General features: G+C 35.4%; 1 protein-coding gene and 1 long non-coding RNA gene across 2 annotated transcripts; one reads left to right on the plus strand and one right to left on the minus strand.

Moving 5' to 3' along the window:
* The first annotated feature begins 92 nt into the window (after positions 1 to 92).
* LOC126970497 (intraflagellar transport protein 81 homolog) lies at positions 93 to 15,553 on the plus strand. The gene is given in 11 exon segments (XM_050816438.1): positions 93 to 270; positions 3,171 to 3,376; positions 6,125 to 6,312; positions 9,096 to 9,217; positions 10,666 to 10,797; positions 12,064 to 12,195; positions 12,694 to 12,842; positions 13,018 to 13,183; positions 13,523 to 13,696; positions 13,938 to 14,324; positions 15,378 to 15,553. Coding segments are annotated over 11 exon segments (1,971 nt in total). The 5' UTR covers positions 93 to 123; the 3' UTR covers positions 15,546 to 15,553.
* Positions 15,554 to 20,742: 5,189 nt separating this feature from the next.
* LOC126970501 (uncharacterized) lies at positions 20,743 to 21,834 on the minus strand. Its single transcript, XR_007730652.1, has 2 exons — positions 21,732 to 21,834; positions 20,743 to 20,919 (listed from the first exon to the last, which is right to left on the minus strand). It is a non-coding gene; the product is annotated as an uncharacterized LOC126970501 (long non-coding RNA).
* Positions 21,835 to 25,474: the final 3,640 nt, after the last annotated feature.

Below are 25,474 nucleotides of genomic sequence, written 5' to 3' on the forward strand. Positions count from 1 at the left end.
AATTAAAAAAGTGTGACTTCCGACGTTTCTATGACAACGATATTTTGCAAAGGTGCAAACAAATCTATATTGGAGAATTTGGTACAGTTAGATAGTAAAAAATATTAATAATTTATCGTAACGATGACGGATCAAATGAAGTTCATTGTTAAGGAAATAAACGAGACATTAGGAAGGAATTATGATCTCATTAAGCTTGATTCACTGGACGAAAAGCAGTTATTGCAGTTGTTGGTGGACGTACTAGTCAATATCAAGGCTGGTGATAAGGTAATTTCAATCTTCCAATCGTTCGTATTTACTCACTCCACTGCATTTACATACATACATGCCTGTGATTCAGCGGAAAAGGTAGATATAGAGGACTTAAAGAACAATGGCGAAATTTTACCTGACTATAGGAATAACCGTCTAAGGTTAGGATAGTTACAAAAAAAAACTTCATAGATAAATTGACTTGTTAGATAAAATTGTATTGCAAAAGGAACCGGGGAAATAAATAAAATATTTATTTCATTTTCACATTAAATGCTGTCACGACTATGAAATCACATCCATTTTAGGTTAGATCAAGGAAAGCTATCTGTCAAATGACTGACAGCGATGAGCGAGTGATCAATGAGTTTCTAATTTCTATACCTGTCACCTATGATCTATCTAATGCTAATAATACCTATCAATTATAGTTACCGCTGTTGTGTTGTTTTGTGCTTTCTTTATTTTAATAAGTAGTTTATATTTTACCTGGCTTGGTTTTGGACTTGAATAATATCTTTCTCTCGTTTTAAACTCTGAACCTCATTTTGAACTACTTCTGCACTCCATTACCGGACTATGATTATGCCCCACGATTTGGTCTAACGTACGCTGTTTATATAACAATAAAGAAAATAAAATATTTTGCTTGTTTAATTTACCTACTTCTACAAAATAAGATCTTGGATCGAGAAAAAGACATTAGAAAACTAGGTACTTATTTTACCAGTTTTTTAAGATTATAAAAATGGAAGTACTTAGTTTAAAAGTCGACCCGAGCCTTAAATTCGGGCGTAGGTTAGGCACACTAGAAGTACCTACGACTATGGATTGCGCATTTGACTTCCCTCTTATAAAATTACTTATAAAGCTATGGACAACCAACTCTGGTTTGTTGCAAATAAACTGTTATTACCATTGCATCAAGTAACAAGTTTCCATTTTATCATAATATAATACTCAGAGTTGTTGACCGTAGACGTTAGTAATTAGGTAGGTTATTTATTAACTATTTGCCTATGGTTACTAGTTCCTATCCTTAAAGATTTTTGGAATTGGTGTTATTCAGTGTTATTGTTGGAACATGTAAGTTGGAATATAATAGATAAGTATAATATAGTTAGAACGGTAAAGTAATAAAAATAAAAACCTGACCTAAAAACTCGAACAAAATAATAATTTATTTCTCCATTATCCCGGTTCCAAATTATTTATTTATTTATTATATACAGACACTTTATCTCATAATATATCATTATATTTGGTCCCTACACTAGGCGTAGCCTGTCCTGTAGGCAACCAATTTACATCCTAAGGTTAACAATATGAACCGAAAGGTCAAAAAGTGCACTCTGTATATGTGTGTGTGTACACGTGTGTGTCTCTGGGTGTGTGTGTGTGTGAGAGTGGGTGTGAGTGAGTCTGAGTATCTGATTAATCATGTTACAAAGTATTAACATTATATGAATGCTAAGCTATCACTTTAAGAATAGCTTCCATGTCTGCATAAGTGAGTGTGTGTAACCATCTCTGTATTTTAAATTTGACCTCATGGACCGAGCAATTTTTAATAGAACATTTTAAATTTACCTTGTTGTATATATATGTATGTAAGAATGGGCTAAATCTACTTGCAAATGTTGTATTTATTATTGGTGTTGGAATCTTGTACGAACGGCTATCTAGTAGGTTTTTATAATTAGGCAAATTCAAGACCTCCTTATGCATGCTTGTCATAACACGCAAGATAAATATACATCGGACAGAAAGAAGTTCTAAGTCTTTATATAGTTTATGTGTTGGGTATCTAATAGGTTTTTTAAAAATCACTTTAAGGACAGCTCTCTGTGCTCTTTCTAAGAGTATCATGTGTGAAGTAGCCGCCCCTCCCCATACATACATCCCTGCCCATCCATATAATTAAAAATGAATAATGTCATTAGATGCAGAAAATTATAGAGAATTAATTAGTACACGTTAGTTCTTAAGACGCTTCCATTCAATTTCAAATATTTTGTAGTATGAAACTTCGCCATTGTTCTTTGCCACTTTCCGAACGCACTTATCTGGTTTCTTCCATTAGTATCATATATTTTATTTCTAGTATCACAACTAGATAGAGCCTCTTGCTGTTATACAACCAATGAAAACAGGCCAGGTTTCTTACTTTAATTTGCGTGATAAGCTACGTCTTACACTTGCGATAAGTTAATCACTTTGTTTCACTTGCTCTTGCTCAAAATGAAGGTTAACTGTCCACCTTTAATTTTGTAGACGTTTGCACAGCTTCCACAGTCTATTTGGACGTAAAAATGATTTAAGCTTTTTTGCATACTCAGTTATTTTTGGTACTCTTGATTCTATAATACATGAGTACTCGTAGTTACCTAACTACAGTCGGTGATGAGTGATACAGGTCTGGCTGTATATAAGGTAAGACTCTTATTATCCAGTCATTTAATTACACTCACACTTACTTAGTTCACACTTACGTAGAGCGAGATACGTTTATTAAAATAATGGCTTGCTGCAATTGCTCTGCTTGCAGTCATTTTTCAACTGGCAACTCACTCGTATGGTTTATCGTAAATAGTAAATATAATTTCTGCCGTGAAGCAGTAAACATTATTGTGTTTCGGTCTGAAGGGTGCCGTAGCTAGTGAAATTACTGGACAAATGAGACTTGACATCTTATGTCTCAAGGTGGCGACAGCAATTGTAGTGCCGCTCGGAATTTTTGGGTTTTTCAAGAATCATCTGAACGTCCTGCTCGTCTCGTCCCTTATTTTCATTAAAAAAATATATGTGGTCACACGAATCTGTCTCTATCGCACGAATGATTTATGGCGTCGCGAGCATCGAGTGTTTGCCATTAGCCTGTATTAGACTGTGTCCAATATAGATTTACATGACAGCTAGATGTTCGCGAGGATGAAACCGAGACAGTATCGGTGCGGTTATTGGAGATGCTCGGTAACGTCAAGTATCGACCGCCGTCGGGTGTAGAACCTGGCGTCTTCAGGTCGCAGCTCCTCGCCGGAGATGCAAACACTATCCATCATGTTCTTTATTGGCTACTGTCTAATAAGGAGCAAGTGAAGAACACGGCGTACCTCGCAAGGTTTGTGTTCACAGTTTGTATTCAAATCATATATTTTTATTTAAAATATTAATCGCCAAGTGACCATATTACATATCCATTTACCAGTGAGAGGCTCCTTTGCACAAGATGCCGGCTAGACTATGGGTTCCACAACGGCGCCTATTTCTGCCGTGAAGCAGTAATGTGTAAGCATTTCTGTGTTTCGGTCTGAAGGGTGCCGTTAAAGCATTGGTGCGCTGAGCTTGTGTTGTGTGAATTGATAACCGATTTCGATATTCCAAGAATAATCATTACTTTCAATACCACGAAAAATGTTATCTCATTACAGTCGGCAGGTTCACATTACAATGCTATATGCCACCAGTGGGAGGCTCCTTTACACAGGATGCCTAGTAGATTATGGGTACCACGACGGCGCCTATTTCTGCCGTGAAGCAGTAATGTGTAAACATTATTATGTTTCGGTCTAAAGGGTGCCGTAGCTAATGAATTTACTGGGAAAATGAGACTTAACATCTTATGTCTCAAGCTGACGAGCGCAATTATTGTAGTGTAGCTCAGAATTTTTGGGTTTTTCAAGAATCCTGAGCGGAACTGCATTGCAATGGGCAGGGCGAATCAATTACCATCAGCTGAACGTCCTGCTCGTCTCGTCCCTTAATATCATTAAAAAAATTGTAAGCATACTCTTACAAATATAGAAGTTCTTTTACAGGCGCTCCAGCTCGCTTCCCTCAGGAGCTAACTCTAAGGTCCTTCACTACGCTCACGATGTTCACGACCTATTAATTGACGTCCATGATGGAATACACTGCTTTACTGTATTCGTGTATAATCTACTATTAATGAACAGTTCCTACTTCATTTATTTATTAATACGGCATTACTCACGGTTTATCGGTGTGGATACCGAGACTAGTTTCGGACCATTTTACCGATGATGGAGGACCTCCGAATGATCCGAAACTAGTCGGTACCCACACCGATAAAACGTGAGTACAGCCGTATTAATAAATACTTATGTATGGACGCAACACGTTATACTTCTTTGGCCTAACGAAGCAAAAATCATTAAAATGATTTATTCCTCGTGCTGTTCTACGTTCTTAGAAAGAACAATTTTGTAAAATTCTTGCAAAGATGGCTTTGACAATTAATTATTAAATAATGAATACTGCTGTATGGGCTTGAACCCTTTGCCTGTCCTAATACGAGGGCTGCACTAAAAGTATCGGGGATGGAATATAGCCACTGTTCCTGTCACATTAACATCTTTTTAATTGAAATCTCCTTGGTTTTAAAAATCTAATACCATTTATTTATATAAAAAAAGAATCTCGGTCTTGTAACAAGTTCTTTTCAAACTTGTTTAGTCGTTGACATACCGCAAAATTCAGGCAACTTTAGACATTGGCATGAGTCAAATACAAATAATGTTGCATGAACAATTAGGTGTAAAAAATTTGTTTTCCCGATGGATACCGCATTTGCCCTGTGAAGAGCAAAAAGCGGCTCACGTTACTTGGTGCGTCAGTACTCTCGAAAGATTCCACGGATCCAACCGATGAGTTAAAGCCAACAAAAATTGTTCGTTCACGGAGTGTTGCAAAAAATTGTTGGCCACGTTTGTCTCCAAAACCGGCCATGTTGCGACTATTCCTCCTGAGGAACAAAGAACGGTTAATGCAGAATGGTATGCTAGCATTTGTTTGCCACAGGTCGCTTCTGAACTCCGTGAACTGCAACCGCGGCATCATCCTCCATCACGACAATACGAGTTCTCACACCGCGCACAGAAGAAAAGAGTTTTTAGAGCAAGAACAGAATTATTAGACCATCCGCCGTACAGCCCCGACCTAAGCCCTAATTATTTCTATACTTTCCCTAAAATAAAGAATAAATTGCGTGGTCAGAGATTTTCATCACCTGAAGAAGCTGTGGACGCCTAAAAAACGGCCATTTTAGAGACCCCAACTTTCGAATGGAATGGTTGCTTCAAAGATTGGTTCCATCGTATGGGAAAATGTGTCAAATTTCGCGGAGAATACTTCGAAAAGCAATAAATACGTTTTTAAATAGTAATGTTGTGTCATGTCTTCCTTGATTCCCAAAATTTTCAGTGCCGCCCTCGTAATGGACGAAGAAACCAAAAAAAAATAACGAATGACGCAAACTTCAGAAAATTTTAGGAACCAACTTCAACCTGTGTTTTGTGTTACAGTGATTCGTACGCATCTTAAAATTTTACTCTCATCTTTTTTTCATAACGCACTTAAATAAGTTAAAAAATAATATCTCAACAATGTTATGTTATGTTTTTAAAGTGATAACCCTCACTTCTAGGATTAATACACAAATAAAATTTGAAAATGATGAAGCCACAACCTGAGAGTAGAACAAAGCAAACAGAATTTTATAACGAGGCGGTACTCGAACGGTTAGCTTAGTTGGTTAGAGCACCGGCACGGAACGCCGGAGATGGTGGGTTCGAATCCCGCATCGTTCATAAAATTTTGTTTTTCAAATTTTATTTGTGTAATAATATCTCACGAAAGTCTTATTAATTTAATTACTTCATACTTCATTCATAAGTAATTGATTTTTTTTAATTAAAAATTACGAACCTCCAAAACATTATTTACTAAGTACGTCTGTTCTCTATAAAGTCGGCATAATTTAATCTTTTTTGTTAAAAACAGTGTTTTCTGTTAATTAGTTCATTTAAAATTTTGCAAAAAAAAGACATATTAAACTCACCCTTTACAGATATCTGAAGGTTCCTGACATCCCTGCGGATGTGGCCAGAAACAACAATATTCAGGATCTATTGGAGTTGTATCAAAATCTAATAAACGAGTTTAAAGAGGTTCACAAAAGGACACGGTTATTGAAAAAAGAGAGCGCGACCGAAATAATAAACGACATCAAAGAGATGGCCGTCGAACGAGATATTGGTTAGTAATAATTTATCAAAGAATAGCGGAATTAATGTTTTAGATAACCCTTAAATTAACAAGATTTAAGATGAAAATTTAGATGTTTTAAGATTAAAACAATTAAATGGCGCCTAAGAAATACGATTAATGAATTTTATCCTCACAAGAAAATGCTTACCTACGTAGTTGTAGGTAATCTAAAATATAAAATTCTCTTGTCGCAGCGTTTGTTACCAAACTCCTCCGTAACGGCTGAACCGATTTGTATGAAATTTTGTGTGCATATAGGGTAGGTCTGGGAATTATCAAAGTTCTTTTATATTTTTTATTTATTAATTTGCATGGCAATACAACGTTTGCTGGATCGGCTAGTAATATTATAATATATCAGTCTCGTGCCAGATTTTGGCGAGACATCACGTCCTGAGGATGCCTCGTGTAGAGGCGAAACACGTGTCGAATTGTTTTAAAAACAAATATTGGCGGAATTAACACTAAGGAAGACTTAAATCATTTGTATAATTATGGATTTCCGCAAAGTAACGCCTAATTCAATAAATTTTCATAATATTATTACTTTAAAATTTGTCAAGATTAACCTTTTGTTACCAGTGTCAGACATTTTTCTACCAATAAAACTTTAATTTCATATAGCTTATTCAAAAATCAAACATGTGTTGTTATACTGTTGAACGTGGTGCTAATAATAAACCTGAACAGACGGCGTGTCCTTAATGAATAATGATTAACTTTATAATGAGTGCTGGTGATCACTTCTCATGTGAAGAAAAAATGTCAAATGAAGAAATGATGATGTTTTTTCCCAAAATTTATCATATTAAAACCGCCTTTGCAAATAATTATTTTACCGAAAGAAGGCCGGTCATTTATGTACATTGTTATATAAAAATAAAACTAACTGACCCGATACATGTTGTTCTGTTCACAATAAAAAACTTTTGTGGGTTGAATTTCGTAAATACTTAGCTGATCTCTACTCGGCGAAGGGAATATTCCTACCAAATTTCAAGTCTCTACGCGTTATGGTTCCAGAGATATCGTGATGAGTCAATTTATAGGTGGATCTCTTATATATAATTAATTTGACCGTTGAGTTTTTCAATACTTTTTCATGTATAAATCTTATATTTTTTTCATTTACAAAGAGCAACCGAGGAAACGACGAAATGACATGAACATCCAAAGGAAAACTCTATAATTGTCATAACCCGTGCGTCAGAAAGCGTTAGCACCAATAAAATTTACAACCTCGTTTATAAATTAGAGCGATAAGGTATATGTGGGTAACACTGAAAATGTTTAAAACTGGCTAGTTAGAAACATTGGTAATGAAAACTTTTTTTTAATTTCAATTGTAGAACTCTTTGGTAACCTCATGTAGTATATCGTATTAATTTGTCATCGATTTTTGTGAATTGGCGGTAAATCTAAAACTCTTGTTACACGTGAATTTTTTTTTCAATTAATTAGCAGTGGGAGGCTCCTTTGCACAGCATGCCGGCTAGCTTGTGGAAACCGCAACGGCGCCTATTTCTGCCGTGAAGCAGTAATGTTTAAGCATTATTGTGTTTCGGTCTACAGGACGCCGTAGCTAGTGAAACTACTGGGCAATTGAGACTTAACATCTTATGTCTCGAGGTGACAAGCGCTATTATATTACCGCTCAGAATTTCTGTGTTTTTCAAGAATCTTGAGCGGCACTGCATTGTAAAGTGCTATCAAATACCATCAACTGAACGACCTGCTCGACTCTTCCCTTAATTACATTAAAAAAACATGTATCTAATTGGTATTTACTTTTAAATATAATTTAAGTGAGTTCTATTTGTAGATTGAATAGATTAAAGCTCTGAATTAGTTCCGATATTGAACTTGAATAGTTCTAATTACTTTTAGCACCGATTATTCCAAATTGTATTTGGGTCACTAAACAGCTGTCTAGATTTCATTTTCACTATAAAGTAGAACAAACAAATAGGGCAATTTGAATAGAATCAAAAGACTTCTATTATACTAGCTGACCAGACAGACGTTGTTCTGCACATACTCAATAAATAAAACAATTAATAAAGCAATTTGTCAATAATATTTCATAATATCAAGAATTATTTCGTAACATATGCTCCCTGACATTAAAATTTAATTGTTTCACAGCAGAACTGTCAAACCGTGCGTCAATAAATTATCTCATCAGAGAAATGTCCATACTTTTGTCCATACAAATATTGGAAATAAAAATAATTATGGGTCCCAAATCTAAATAAGAACTGTCCTATCTCTCAAGTTGGACTAAACTGCACTCCATGAAGTAATCCCCCTTAAAATCCGTTCATTAGTTTGGGAGTCCATCGCGGACAAACAACGTGACACGTAGAGCCAGGGGTCTCTCTCCCTCCCCCTTCTCCTCTCACCCACCTCCACCTGCGACACGATACTAAATTCCTATCAAATTATGTCTAAGTCATACCAAACAAACCTTGTAAGAAAAAACTTTTTGTCATTTCACGGAACCAACTCCGGCATTTGGTCAAATCACTAGATTTGTTTCGAGAAATGATAAAACCGTGTTGTTATTTTAACATCTTCCGAGATTTGATCAAAACACTGTTTTTATCATATCCCTGCGACATATATATTAAGATTACCCACAACGCATTTCTTGAACCCTGGTGTTGCGGGTGTCTATGGGCGATTACATCACCACTACCCATATAGCCCTTTTCCCCCCCCTCTTATATAAAAAGAAAATAAGATTTTGTCTGCTTTTTTTTTAATTTTAGTTATAAAAAGATTGGAAAATGTTCAAGTTCACCTCACTGGCATGGATAATAAGGAAAATCTGTTACACATTAGCAAACTTTTAAGATTTCAACAGGAAAGGGCAAAGGAATTAGACTTACAAGTAAGAAAAGTTCACTTTTACTTTAGATTTAGACTGTAATTTGAGACTACAAAGTTTATCAGAAAGATTAATCAAATTTTATTAAGTGAATTAATTGTAAGTCGACAATTGTAGATTTGCTAATTTTATGGTTCAACTATTTACTTTCAGAATACAATGATTTATTGTATCCAGTTGGTTATACATTTTTGAATTATCGCTTAGGTTAGCTTATAAAAATGTAAATTAATTTCTTCTTTTGATGGCAACATCAACGACATGTATTATATCTATGAATATTTAGGTAAATTGACACTAAACTTTAGTAATTAAAAGGAAAAGTCTTCATAAATGATATTAAAAATCCTTATGAGGGAATATAAGCGGGCAGTTTTTTTTCGTTTTTTCTTATTCTTAGATCAATATTTTTGGATGTACTAAAGGTATTGATATTTTTGTTTTTGTAAGGGCTAGATTACCTACTTTAAAACAGTGCTTACAACGGTTTTATCAAATACGCCGCAAACAGAGGCCTAGCCTACAAAAGCACGCCAAATGCGAGTTGAACTCGTGTGTAGCGTTAATCAAGTATTGTGTAGTCTTAGGGTGACGAGCGCAGTGTGATGTCATCGGGGTCATATCAAAATATTTTATACTTTAGGTCGTCTTGTATTATGTTACGACATTGTTATACTGTTAGCTATGACGCTATATATACTTTGAATTTATTGGATCATCTTCTCTTATTCTAAAAAGAAACTTACCTATATTATTTCTGCTGTTATAAAACTTTAACTAAAAAATTCCGTCGTGGCAACGAACCACCGTTCGCATATGATATATCTCGGTAGGAATTTTTAAATAAATTTTAACTACTGAAATTTATCAAGCACAAGTACATACTCGTATTTAAGCGCATGTAATACAATTTTCCCAAAACACTCCATTTCTATAGAAAAGACATTCTCAAAGAGTATGTAAATACTACGCAAAAGAGGCGGGGTTGCCTAAGTAAAAATTAAAATTTAGTTTAGTATGAAACGCGCAGTGATTTGACATAAGTTTGAAATAGTAGTAATTACAGTATGTCGATTGGCGACAAAGTATAATCCGGCTAAGTGTGTAAGCGAACAGCTGCTTAAACCGTAGTGGATCTTCGTTTTTTCAAGATTATAGCCGTCATCTGTCAATCTATCAATAAATGCACGTTTCATACAATCGAGTGAATCGCTTTTTGTTTTAGAGTTTCACTAGGCTGGATATTTTTATTATTATTTTTTAATGTGATCAATATTCAAACTTTACCAGCCAGTATTCATTTTCTTTGATTCCCAAGAGTTTGCACCTCAATACAACTTTTTATTGCATGCCTCTCATAAAGATCGTATCGCAGATACATACATATAATTCCTGTTAGAATAGATTGCTTACTCACCGCTGATCGAATCATATCGATATTTATTTCGCAGTATAACACGCAACAAAATCAATTGAAGACTGCATCTGAACAACTGAAACGGTATTTGAACGTGATTCATGGACAAAGTGCAGCTCCGAAGACAGCCAATGACGTTATCAAACATTTACAGGAGGAAATTCAAGTTAGTATCATATCACATCGGATACTCGGAATATGGAAAATCATCATGAATATCCTTTACTCTCTATTCTCCACCTATCTCTGTTTTGCGTTAATCTCTCCGCCTCAAATCAATTAAATCTGAGATTGAAGACTTCCGCTTCCCTGGTATTTTTTTTAATGAAAGTAAGGGACGCAACAAGGATGACGTTCAGTTGATGGTAATTGATAACTCCAGCCCATTACAACGCACTGCCGCTCAGGATTATTGAGAAACCCAAAACATCTGAGCGGCACAACAATTGCGCTCATCACCTTGAGACATAAGATTTTAATGCCCATTTGCCCAGTAATTTCACTAGCTACGGCACCCTTCAGAACGAAACATAGTAATGCTCAAACATTACTACTTCTCGGCAAAAATAGGCGCCGTTGTGTTACCCATAATCTAGCCTGCGTCCTGTTCAAAGGAGCGTCCTGTTCAAAGGAGCATCCTGAGTAAGAACTGGTAGGTAACAAAGTAAAAAAAAAAATAATCGGCAAGTAGTCATGTTTTCTCAAGGTATATTCAAATATTTTTATTCAAAATCACTTATTGAACGTCAAAAACTACCCACACATTCCAAATAGACTGCCTCAGACCTGAGAATAACGGGCGTAGGTAAGTAACTCAGCGGGCTTTTTTTGTAGTAATATCGTACAATAAACATTTACTCGTACAATTAAAGAATTCTAAAGGAATCAATTTTGAGAAAATAAATGCCTTTTATGCCTTTTAATTAAAGAGCCTGAGTGTGTCCGCTTCATTCCCAGTCTGTGGTATCATTAAGAAAATCATTTGTTATAATATCATGTCCGACCAACCACAACTTCTGCTGCTTCTACTGCAAATCTAAGATTTATAGTTTCTTTGTTTTTGACTTGGTTCAAAGGCAATAATAATAATAGATAACATTTTCAGCTGGATAAGTAAACATTTGTGTCATAGTTTGAAGATTGGTGGATGTGCTTTTTCTCACAAATTTTTTTACGGCCTTATACTAAGATACATTTTGCGTTAGAATAAAACAAATTATTCAACTAAAATAGCACTAATTCTTTCATTGTTAGGGAACTGCTTTTCGATTTGAATTGCAAATTAATTTAATTGGTAATTTTAAAAACAAACAGAAATTGACTACAACAGTACAATCGCTAATCAATTTTTATTATCATTATATTATTATCGATATTTTTTCTCACTTTCGTGATTAAAAAATATTAGAAGAATAAAATTTTTGTTTTTTAGCTAAACAGTTACTTGGTGAAGGAAAAACTCCCGCAAGAAACTGACGCTCTAAGAAAAGATCTCAACATAATGCAAGCTATTGCCACGGAGCAGCATCCGACACGGGCTGATTTAAATCTTATCCAGGATAAGGTAAGGTCTCTTTTTATTGTTTACAGTTACTGCTGTATGGTTTCATTTCACGGTACATTGACAACCCTTGCGTTCAAAGCGGAATGATATGATGTCGCTTTAAGTACGGTCTTCGTAATACGATAAGTTAAAAAATAATTTTATATAATATAATGGATATTTAATAAATAAATAATTGGCTACACCATCTTGTATGTAGATAATTAGAAGAAGAAAAAGGTGACAATCGTTTTGCAAATTTTTACAAGTTCTAAAACTTATAGTATTTCACTATTGGAAATTATATAACATCTTACCAGACTTCAGACATACTGACTGAAGTGAAATTGAAAACTGAAATGTATTGTCCTAACCATATTTTCTGTAATATGTGAATTTTCATATTAAGCTATCATAAAATCTTAAGTTAAGCATTGTAAATGAAATCCTATCCATATATATAGGCAACGATATTGTTGAGGGAATTTCTTAAGACTCAAATACCTTAAAATTTAACAGATTTCAGCAGTGAATTCTGAAATAGAGCAACTGGTACAGCATCGTCTGGCATCATCTGGAGTATCGTATGAGTGTATTAATATCGGCTGCACTGCCCCATAACAATATACCATAGGACATAATACTATGAAAATAAGTAAAGTATACTAGTCGCGCCGTATCTATGTCAGTTAATTGTCTAATTTTTTTAACCGCTGCAGAACTAAGTCTATTCGCCAATTCTATTATTGTTATTCTTGTTTGATTAACGACCTTATCGTGTGGAATTTTCTTGTGTGAACCAGGAAAGACTTAGTTGTCATAGAAATAAGATAAATTAATAAGTATAACATTGACGCTATAAGGGGAATTTTTAACTGTTTTTGTTCAGGTGAAACAATTGCTTGGCGACATGGTATTGAGAGGCGAGGAATTGAAAAAATATGTTAATTCTTTAAGAACTAAAAGTACTTTGTATAAGAGGCAAAGAGCTAATCTCTCATCTTTTAAGGTAATGTAATAAGTTTCGGTTCATTTTAGTAGATCATCTAATACTTTCATGTTGTTTTTTATATTCTCTTATCCTCCCTAGCGTCATTTCATTTATTTATTCGCAACACCTGCATATAACTACCTACTATTATTACATTTATGTAATGAATTACTTATTGTTGTAATCAAAGCTCAACACTTGTGACAAGTCCAACACCATAATAATAAAACTGAAATATTTCAAAACATTGAAGTAAACTATTACGATACCTACTTCTGAATAAAACCATTAGATACTTCATACATTACAAGTTTATATAAAGATAATATGTAATTCTAAGAATTAATTTTATTTAAGGTGGAGGCAGGCATTCTTACAAGAACCCTTCAAATTCTAACAACGTCTGATCCGACAGTAGAAATGGCACTACTCAATTACAAGAAAATGATAGTTGACGACGTGGAAAATATGGAAAAGGAAATTGAAAAATCTGAAGAAATAAAGAAAAAGTCTCTCCATGACTTATCGCAGGTTGTTTATTTAAATGATAGTAAATGCGATCAGTTGCTCCATTTCACTTACAACTACTCTTTTGAATGTCAAGCAACAACGGATGAGCATGAGGCTAACTCGATATTTAATGGTCGCACCCAATGATGTGTATATAATATTTGCACAAATTAATAATTACAATAATAATTTTCACTCTTTTCTTTAAAATTGATTATAAGAAGTAAATATTATTTACAGTTTCAATTATTATTATCTTTAGCTAGTAGCACACACCGCACAAAAACTATCTCAAGTACGCCAAGAACTTCAGCCGCTTGCCGATAAAATCAAACCCGTAAAAGAAGAATTCCAAATAATACAACAGCAGTACGAACAAAAGAAAAGAGTATACGAGGCCACGTCGATAAATGTGTCCTCGCAAATGGAACCGCTGAAAACCCAAGTCAAAGAGCTCAGCGATCAGTTGAATAGCAAAGAGGAGGAGTGGAAAAACTTGAGGCAGAAGATTACAAAGGCGGAGAGTTTGCAGGAGATTGTTATGTTCGAAATGAAAAATGCGATGCAGTCACCGCGGAAACCTTCCAAAATAGAGACTCTCAAGAAGCGGATTTTCGATCTTGAAAATATTGTGAAGCGTTTAGAAGAGGTGAGTAGGATTTACGTCAGCATTTAAATTACATACTAACTATTAATTTTATTTCAAGATCTTTACGAAGAAAATCGTTCGCAAAAGAAGACTTATCGAAATCTGTGAGCAACTTTTACATCCGGTACATGCAAGTTCTGGGCGCTTTGGAACGCTTCTCTTGGTAATGTTAGCTAACCGTCTCTGCCACCGCCACACAAAGAAGAAAGCCCATGATCTGGGCTCTCTTTTTGCCTCAAATTGGGCCATGACTTGGGTATTGGAGTTATAGTTAAGCCTCTTCAGTAAGTTCTGTCCTGCATTGACTTCAACACGTTGAGAGGGCCGGGTGGCATTTATAACATTATGATAGGAACGTTTGCCTGTGAAATGAATACGCTGCAAACATTTAAACGGCACTCATCCAGGCATTTATCTAGATGAACTGCAAAGCGTCCTGGTTCACTGCCCATAATTTGTAGCGAATTTCAGTTGAAAGATTACAGGAACAGACCCATAGGTAGGTTGTGGCTGCTCACCATGGTGGTTATAGGGGTGTTTTCATTACTCTGGTACTACTACTAAAAAGGAAGCATCGGAACTAGCAACTCAAGGATACTGTTAAAGAGTGCCATCCGGCCCGCTTGAATTATTAGCGTCCTAGGAAAACAAAGCTACATAATATAGTTATCTATAATAATAACAGTAAGGAGTTTATGGTGTATATTGTCAATTCATACATACATACATACAATCACGCCTCTTTCCCGTAGGGGTAGGCAGAGACCACTTCTTTTCAATGCTACGATCCTTACATACTTGTTTCGCTTCGACCACTTTCATTATTCCTTTCATACATGCTCTTCGGTTTAGGGTACTCTTGACCTGGCCTTTTTTCAAGACGTCCCTGATTTGATCTCGAAACGTCCGCCTTCTAGCCCTTCCAACACTTTCATTCACACTTTCTTCGTCAATCGTTCTTCATTGTTTCTCTCGACATGGCCAAACCATCTCAGCATTCACTGTCAATTCAGGTGTTTCTAAACCTTGCGGTAACAGAACAATTGATTGCAGGAGCAAAGTGCTATTAGTTCCCGCCAAGGAGCCGTGGAGGAGCAGACTAGATTGTGGCAAAACACGTTGCATATACTGCGATGTAAACTGAAAGCTCGCAATGAACCGGCGCCTCGCCAGGGACACCTGCATATAACACAGCATTCGCAAATGTTGACATTAACTTAGATTATTAATATTTTATGTTAATTTATCAAATACATTATTATTTAATCCTATTAAAGTAACAATTGGTTAGAGTGAGAGGGAAAGAGCATGCCTACAGCTGCCGTATGCGTGAGAGAAAGGGAAGCCAGACAGACTGGCGCCGTAACGCGTTACGTTACGATGCGGTTTACCCTCCCATAAGAAGTTATCACTTCAAAATAATGGTATTGTGATGTTGATGCCCTCTGTGGGAACACATATTTTTAAATATTTAGAGGCTGCAGAAAGCGTGGTGTGTGCACTCTACATTATAAGAAGTCAGAGATTTCCTGCATGATGAGGGTACATGCCCCTATGTCAAACATAGACTCGGCATAAACATAATCCTTATGGATATTGGCCGAGTCTATGTTTGACATATTATTAATATGAAATAAGCAACAGTTTTAACCGTTAGTGCTCATTTTAATCTCCTATTATCTTTTGTAACAGTTGAAATAAATCGAGCTTTAGTACTAATTTGTATTTTCAAGAATCTATACATATAAACAAAATTGGAGTGTCTGTTTGTAATATTGAAATAACCGTTTTTTACTACATCTATATAAATATAAATACGGTACTTACACCAATATAACATTTTTTTTTTTCAATTTTTGTTTGTCTGTTTGTTCCAGCTAATCTCTGAAATGGCTCGACCGATTTTGACGGTACTTTTATTGGGAGGTAGCTGATATAATAAGGAGTAACTTAGCCCACGTTTATTTTAGAAAAATTCAATTTATTTTAGAATAATAAAGTAATGTTGCAATATGAAACGGTCTCACTCTAAAAATAATTTATATGCCAAAACAACGTTTGCCGGGTCAGCTAGTAAGAAATAAATATTATGGCCTAAATATATTGGATAGAAGTCCGAGAGAAATCCGTAATTTCTTGCTAAATCCCAATTGTATCTTTCTCCTTTTATTCACAAAAGTACATTCTTGCATTCTCTGTAATGGCTCATAAAAGCTATAATAATATTTCAAACGTAGTAAGAATCGTGCTCACAAGCTCAGGTATTTTATTGTTTTAAAACAATATTGTGTCTGAGTGCAGCACAATTTAATGTTTTGTTTTATTGTTGATGACACAGCGTTATGCATTAGCACGAGCTCTTAAATATTTTACTTCGCTTCCATTATGTATGTATTAAAGTCGTATTTATAAAAAAGGTTGTAAGAATGTATTAATTAAAATTTATTTTTCCTCAACTTCAAAATCAGAAAATTTTGGTATTATTGAGCGAAATATTAGGTATTAAAATTAGGTACTTTAAAATACAGGAGCTACAATTTTCTGCATTTTATGTGCACAATTATTATACTTATTTTTATGGCACTACAGCAAAATTACACTTTATAATGAACGTGCTCAAAACTTAAATTCTTTCAAACTGTTTCTTTTCAATCACTATTTCAAAATAATAGATATTGTCTATCTGTCAGTGCTTATTATTTAATGAATTATAAATATTTTATTTATAAATAGTATATTATTAGATGTGTATTTTTTTTTGTGTTTATAGTTAGATATATATATTACTAGCTGACCCAGCAAACGTTGTATTGCCTATATTAAAATCGCGATACAAAGGAAACTGTAGATCGTAGATGGGTGAAAATTTGAAGTTGTATGTATTTTTTAATTTAATGTTAAATTTAAAAAAAATGTCAAAAAAATTTGGCGTGGACCACCCTTAACATTTTGGGGGATGAAAAATAGATGTTGTCCGATTCTCAGACCTACCCAATATGCACTCAAAATTTCGTCAAGGTTTCGAAGGAGTTTAACTATAAACACCGCGCCATGAGAATTTTATATATTAGATGAATACAAGATACCTGTTTGTAATAACTTATTCTAGCCAGTATATTTTTGGGAGGAGATCACTTTTAGCGATAAGACTAAATAAGCAGTCTTACACACTTAACACCTACGATTATAATTAGCTAAAGATCTTTTTTATAAATTAATTAATGTAATATTATGTGCTTTATCACTTATATAAAACACTCTTTGTTACTACAATTTAAAATATTGTTAGTTTCAAACAGTGATTGCAACCATAATAAATTACTCGGTATGTTTGTTTTAAAGTTTAATGCAGCAGGGTTTGAAACAATGTAAAGTTTAAGCAAAACTCGTGCCGTTATCTGTGAACTTCGACATTAAAATAAACGACTTTATATCATGTTTAATGTCTGTTATTCTGAGTGATTCGCTTTAGTTTAAAAAGAATAATGATAATTTATTCAAACAAAACAAATCTTATAATTATATTTACAATACTATGGCTCCTTTGCACCGGATGCAGGCTATATTATGGGTACCACAACGGTGCCTATTTCTACCGTAATGAGTAATTAGAGCCGTAATTATGTTGAAGCAGTAATATGTAAGCATTATTGTGTTTCAGTCTGAAGGGCGCCGGCCGTAGCTAGTAAAATTGCTGGGCAAATGAGAAGATTTTTTGCCTTTTTCAATAACCTTGAGCAGCACCGCATTGTAATGGGCAGGACGTATCAACTAACGTCAGCTGAACGCGTCCTGCTCGTCTCTTCCCTTATTTTCTTTTTTTATGAAAAACTATCATACATATAAACATAAAATTAAAACTATCATTATGTGGAAGCGTACCAAGAATATTGGCAGCATTTCCGCGTTGTACAGCTAGGCTGATCCGTTGATCGAAATAGCTGCCAGCGCTTGGGTTTCCAGTAGTCTTATTGAGGCGCGAAGATAGTACTTTGTACATTCTCCGCGCCTGTGGGTCCCACGGGCCAAGTGTCTCGACACCAAACGGCAAAAAATGTATGACTCACTGAAAAACAAATTTAAAAAGTAGATTATAATATTTTCCCAGTCTCTAGTTTTTTATACTTCTTCTTAACGTGCCTCTCAATGGACGTCTACTGACGTCCAGTAATGACTGGAGGTCAGTAGTCAGCTTTTTAAACTTCTTCTTGTCTAGTTGTAGTTTTTTATTAACCACTTACATATTTACTTCGAATTAAATTTGTTACCAAAATTTACAATCTTTGCGTCACTCGAACGGTTGGCTCAGTTGGTAAGAGAGCTCGAACGAAACCCGGGAGGCGCGGGTTCTAGTCCCGCATCGTTCATAAATTTTGGTTACAAATTTACAGAAGTGAGGGTTGTCACTTTGAAATAAAAAAATATTTACTTCGACTTCAGTGAGAGATCGTATAAAACAGAGATTATCAAACTTATTTCTTCTATCACCCCCTTTGAAAAAAAAATTTTATACACTCCTAAAACTTAAAAACTACATTTACATTACTTTAATTAATTTAGTAATGGTATGCTATAGGTATAAGCCGGCTCTGGTCTTTAAACTTACATTTATAATATTTAGAATATGTTTCATTCAAATTAAATTAAATTTAAATTTTAAAACTAATCTAATGAGATGGATGCATTTGATGATTTTTATCAAGTTTGTTGATATCAGATTCGATTTTATTCAAACACAGTCGTAAGTCACCGCGTTCGGTAACATGCATATTATTCTTTTTTTTTGTAAGCACGTTGTCACCGTGCTAAATCCACGTTCATACAAATATGACGATGGGAGTGCTATCAAAAATCGTTCAACCACAATCCAGTGTACAAATGCAGAATTGTTTTAGCCAAATTTCTTGGTAGCCATTTTTAATTTGATTTTTATTTCTTTGTTCGTTGTCAGTTCTATAAGTTCTTCTCCTTATTGAGGTTATACTGCTATGTTAACATTTGAAAAATGATCTAATACCCAGAAACCGCCTGTCTAGGAAAACATTTTTTTGTCCAAGCTTCTACCATTCCCAGTCTTTATGTAGATGATATATATATATATATAGCATGACACGCCACAAGTTAGGATATCATCCCCGCCATCTGGATGTGTGGTGGTCCTCCACTGTGCGGTTTTCAAATAGTTTTCTTCCACGTACTACAAAGATGTGTAATGAACTTCCTTGAACATTCGACTTGGGTACTATCCTTAAAAAAAGCGCGTACACCTTCCTAAAAGGCTGGCAACGCATACTAGCGCTCTACAAAGCGCAGGTCCGGCCACACATGGAGTATTGCTGTCATCTCTGGTCTGGCGCACCCCAGTATCAGCTAGATCCATTTGACCGCGTGCAACGCAGAGCAGCTCGAATTGTCGGGGACACAGTGCTCTGTGAACGGCTGGATCACTTGGCGTTGCGTAGAGACGTCGCTTCATTGTGTGTCTTCTACCGCATTTATCACGGGGAGTGTTCCGAAGAGCTGTTTAACCTGATTCCTGCCGCCGAATTTCACCTTCGCACGACACGCCACAAGTTAGGATATCATACGACATGGGTACCTTCAAAAAAAGCGCGTACACCTTTCTTAAAGGCCGGCAACGCTCCTGTGATTCCTCTGGTGTTGCAAGAGATTGTGGGCGGCGGTGATCACTTAACAACAAGTGACCCGTACGCTCGTTTGTCCTCCTATTCCATAAAAAAAACATAAAAAAACGCTCCTGTGATTTCTCTGGTGTTGCAATAGAATGTGGGCGGTGGTGATCACTTTACACCGGGTGACCTGTACACTTAATGGACCCCCTTTTCCATAAAAAAAATATTTCAATGTTCCTTTATAATTTTATGAATATATACTACATTCCGTAAGTCTTAGATCATTTATACTTCTAGATTCACTTTGACAGCTATGAAAACGTCGAAATTGAGGTTGACTGTTAACCTCTATTTTGGGCAATACACGCACACTAACACAGAGTGACAAACAGATCGCGATTGTAAGACGTAGCTTCTCACGCACACTAAACTAATAAACTTGGCCTGTTTCCATCGGTTGTTTAGCATTACGAGGCTCTGTCTAGATTTTTATATTATTACTAGCTGACCCGGCAAAGGTTGTAGTGCCATATAAATTACAAAAAAAAAATGGGGTATAAAAATAGATGTTGGGTGATTCTCAGACCTACCCGATATGCACACAAAATTTTATACAAATCGGTTCAGTCGTTTCGGAGGAGTTTGGTAACATACCCCGCGACACGAAAATTTTATTATATTAGATCTAAGGCATAAGTCTATACTTTGCGGTGCGTATATAACACGCGAATAGGCGAGATCTATAACTATAATATTACCCATGCGGGAAACAGAGAAACTTCAAGTTGAATCCGCAATTTATTTATGGTCTAGAAGCTTAAAATTAAATGGTGAATGCTCTCCTTTGTAATTTCCCTCGATGATCGTTGCCTCAATGACTTTATTCATAAGCAGCGTTTTCCCTGTCAGTCTCGTTCCACTGCACAGCCGAGGTTGATTAATGTTACGCAGCATGATGACAACTGTACAATAAATACATACCCCCTTATTCATAATGGTCCGCTAACTTTAAACAGCCGCTAAGGAGTGTTTTTTCTCATTCTGACTTAGGTCAACAGAGTGAGAATTAGCAAGATTTGTCAGTGTGTTGATCATAGGCTACTTATTGACCATATGTACCTAAGAATAGTAAATACATTGTCACAGGCTGCGATTGCTACTCATATGGAAAGAAAATGTAAAAATAAAAATAAAATAGTGGCAGGTTGGAATCGACACGTTGGCGAGGCGCACAGGGAGGCTAAGCATTGTTTTCAACTATGGGTCTATTTTGGCAAGCCCATCGTGGGTCAATATTATGATTCTATGGTCAAAAGCAGGAAAATATTTAAATCTAAATTAAAATGGTGTATTAAACACAAAGATGAAATTAAAATGGATATAATTGTTAAAAATCATAAATATAAAAAGTTTAAAGAATTTTGGAAGTGCACCAGAAGCTAAACACCTAAGCACAGCCTGCCTGTGTGTGTCAATGGCGTTAGTGACACCAAGGACATAGCTAATTTGTTTATGAATCATTTTAGGGTACAATCGCTGCCTGTGACGAACGATTATGTAAGTGAGCATACAGTGGAGGGGCTCGATGCTGGACCTAATCACACCTTGGCCTTTTTTAAAACTGAAGAGGTCAAAAAGATCGTTAAGTATATGACTCGTGGAAAATCGCCAGGACATGATGGATTGAGCGTTGAGCATCTTCAGTATGCAGGTGAGCACTTGCCTAGAGTTTTATGTCTGCTGTATAACATATGCATGGTCCATTCATACTTACCAGATGAATTGATGAGGAATGTGGTGGTGCCAGTTGTGAAGGACAGAACGGGAGACGTTACAGATGTCAAAAACTATCCGCCGATTTCATTAGCTACCATAACAGCCAAGGTACTTGACGGCCTCCTGGATAGACAGTTGGATCAATACCTAGATCTACATGATGCACAGTTTGGGTTTAGAGCGGGACTGTCTACCGAGAGTGCAGTGTTAACATTATAGCTTGCCTCAGGAACTCATAGAAATATTCAGGCACTGGTATACAAACCAGGATAACCAGATAAGGTGGGCGGGGGTATACTCTGACACGTGTAGGCTGGAATACGGAGTCAGGCAAGGTGGGCGGAGCTCACCAAAGCATTTCAGCCTCTACGTGAACGAGCTGATCGAGGGGCTCAGCAGCATGCATGCGGGATGTTCGATTGATTATCAAATGATTAATAACATCAGTTACGCGGATGACATGGTGCTGCTGAGCCCATTGGTCTGCGCGCTGGGAGATTTGCTGCGTGTGTGTGAAGACTATGCAGAAAAGCATGGACTTAAATATAATGTAAAAAAAAGCATGCTCATGGTCTTTACGGCAGGCGGAATTTCTCCGAGCTGTGTACCTCCAGTGAGGTTGTACGGTGCAGAGCTGGTGAGGGTGCACAAGTTCACATACTTGGGTCATGTGGTTACAGCAGACATGAAGGATAATTGTGACATTGATAGGGAGCGGAGAGCGTTGGCGGTTAGAGGGAATATGTTGGCTCGCAGATTGCACGTTGCACAAAAGATGTAAAGATCACGCTATTCAAGTCATTCTGTCAGAGCTTTTACACGTGCAGTCTGTGGGTTGACTATACCCAAAAATCTATTAATGCTCTCCGAGTCCAATATAATAACATCTTCAGGATAATGTTGGGACTGCCTCGGTATTGTAGAGCGTCCGGTATGTTTGTGGAGAACCGTGTCAATGGTTTCTCCGCAATCATACGGAAAAGAATCGCCTCCGTCAAAAATAGGTTGGAGAGGAGTCCCAATATTATTTTGAAGGTGATAGCCGACAGACAGGACAGCGCATTCAAAGCGCACTGGATGTCAGCTTTAGTTTGTAAGTTTATTAATTATATCAACTAATATAGAATAAGTTTGTTACTAACATATATGTAATTTATTATTGTATTTCCTAACATAGGTTAAGACTATTTCACTAACATTTATATATGGACCTTTTGTTGTCTTAAATAAATAAATAAATAGTAAATAGTAAAATAAATTAATAGTATAATCTTGTAAAAAACGCAGATAGCCGAAATCCAATACGTTTTAAGCAATTATTCGCTTTCAAACTTAGCTTGATTATACTCCATCGTCAATCCCCATACTGAAATTACTACTACTATTTCAAACATAAGTCAAATGACTACACGTTTCATATTCAACTAAATTACAATTTTTATTTAGGCAGTCCCGCCGCTTATTACGTAGTATTTACATCCTCTTTGAAGAGCTAGTTGGTTTCCGGAATTTGGATTATTTTAGTTAGTTTCAATCAGCAAATAGGTCAATCACGAACATTGAATGAACTAGTGACAGGAAAGAACTAGTGAATGTATACTATGGCTGTCAAAGAAGTTAAATAATCGGGCGAATTCATACCGAGTTCCGACTTCGTTCGCAATAGTTTACTCAAATCCGGAATTTACCAACAAATTGTGTGTCTTCACAAGTAGTGAGAATAAGTGTGTATAAATAACTCCAGAGAACTTATCGAATCCCGGTAGGAGCAAGCATTTATTTGATGAATATGTATGTGTATGTTTATATATATTTATGTATGTTTAAGTAAGTATATTGTATTAAATATATCGTTGTCTTGCAACCCATAACACAGGCTATATGCCTAATTTGGGGCAAGATAATTTGTGTAAAAAGTGTGTCAATATTATTATTATTATGTCGTGGTCTTCCAACATATAGCTTACTATCTGCAATTATTGTAGGTTTGACAACGAAAGAATATTGATTTAAAATTACGATTATATACCTATATAGATAGAAAAACTGAGCCATTTTTATAAATTGACCTTACACTAGGTAGGTAGAGTTTTAGGTGAAGAAGACAACTCTATAAGGGGTAAGAGTCTCGCGATAGAAAAAGAGGCAACTTCTAGGTGAATAAAAATGTATGTTAGTAGCGCTGTGCGATCTGAATTACACCTTATTGTATGACCATTTGATATTATTTTGGTTTCTTATTGTACAGTAAAATCTCTTTATTCGCAGGGTATATGTTCCGTAAATATGCCGCGAATACAGAAACCGTCAATACGGAATGGTAATTTATATGAAATTATAAGGGATACGTCCCTAGGTGACAAATAAAAAACAAACAAGTATAAAAATAAATTTGATTGACGTTTTTGACCATGCTTATTAATTATTATCTTCAGGCTTAGGCAACGGCTTAAAGATTTTTGTAATAATGTATAATAATTTAAAAGCTCCTTCAGTTAAAACTCATATTCAGCAGTGCCATTAACCATTTGCCTCTTAAAAATAAGACTTTGTTCCATAGACGGATCAATTTTCATTAAGAAATCACAAAGCTCATTTGCCATCCTTGAAGCTTCACTAAGATTTTTCAGATCAAATGTCACATTTCCAGTGCTTGTTCAAGCCTCTTCTTCAATGGGCTGTGAATTTAACATTTCCTCCAAGTCAATTTCAGTCAAATATTCATCATGCAACTCCTGAATGTCACTTGATTCTATCTTTTCGAACCCATCTCATCCTATTCCATTCGCAATTTCGGCTATGTTGGAATTATTTTTATTAATATGCATGTACTATGTACCGATTACATCCGCGAATAAAGAAATCTTTAGCCGCGTATATAGGAATTAGGTCACAATTTTGATTGCTCACTCCCCGAATAGTGAAAACGCGTATAAAGGCATCGCGAATAAGGAGCTTTTACTGTATTGAGTTCCTATTCTTAAATTGATTTCGCGGAGTGAGACTTCTGTACTTGTACAATTACATATTCTCTGCCCTCGCTAACTCTGGATTAAAAATCACTCTCGCATTAATAAATTTACTTAATATATAATTTGAAACAATCTAGAATTAGGTCAATATGTTATCGTACACAATCAAATTGCTTACATATTCGAAAAATTATTATCACGGTTTTAATTTGTTATTAATCATTCCTTTACTACTTTCAGGCAACCTAGCCTATTTATGAAAATATAAATTTTTGAGGGACAAAATATTATTAATAAGTTCAATCTTTACTACACTTTGCTGGAAATCAGTACTCACATTAAAACACCATTTATATACCAATCTTTTAAAATCAACTTCACTTTAAAAATAAATTATAACTTTGTAGATAATTTACTATTTCAATAAACATGTATTTGTAAGGATCCTTGGAGTTTGTGTGTTTGACGAGACTTCCTTAAAAATCTCACCTCATCGTCTAACATTAACATTTAAACGAAAACGGTCACAGATTGCCGAATATCAAGTCTTTCATTTAATTCATTGCTCATGAAAGTCAAATGAAATATATAATATTCGGAATCAGAAACAGCCGCCCTATTCTTCAATTTAAATTAACTAAACGAACAAAAATACTTTTGTTACTTGCCGTCTAGTGCTAAAATAGGCAATCTTAAATAAATTAGTTCTACTAACCTGTAATGTTATATTACTGTCACTAAATTGAATTTGATAAGAAGTTCTTCATAA

Source organism: Leptidea sinapis, chromosome 21, assembly GCF_905404315.1.
Source record: "Leptidea sinapis chromosome 21, ilLepSina1.1, whole genome shotgun sequence".
Classification (NCBI taxonomy): Eukaryota; Metazoa; Arthropoda; class Insecta; order Lepidoptera; family Pieridae; genus Leptidea; species Leptidea sinapis.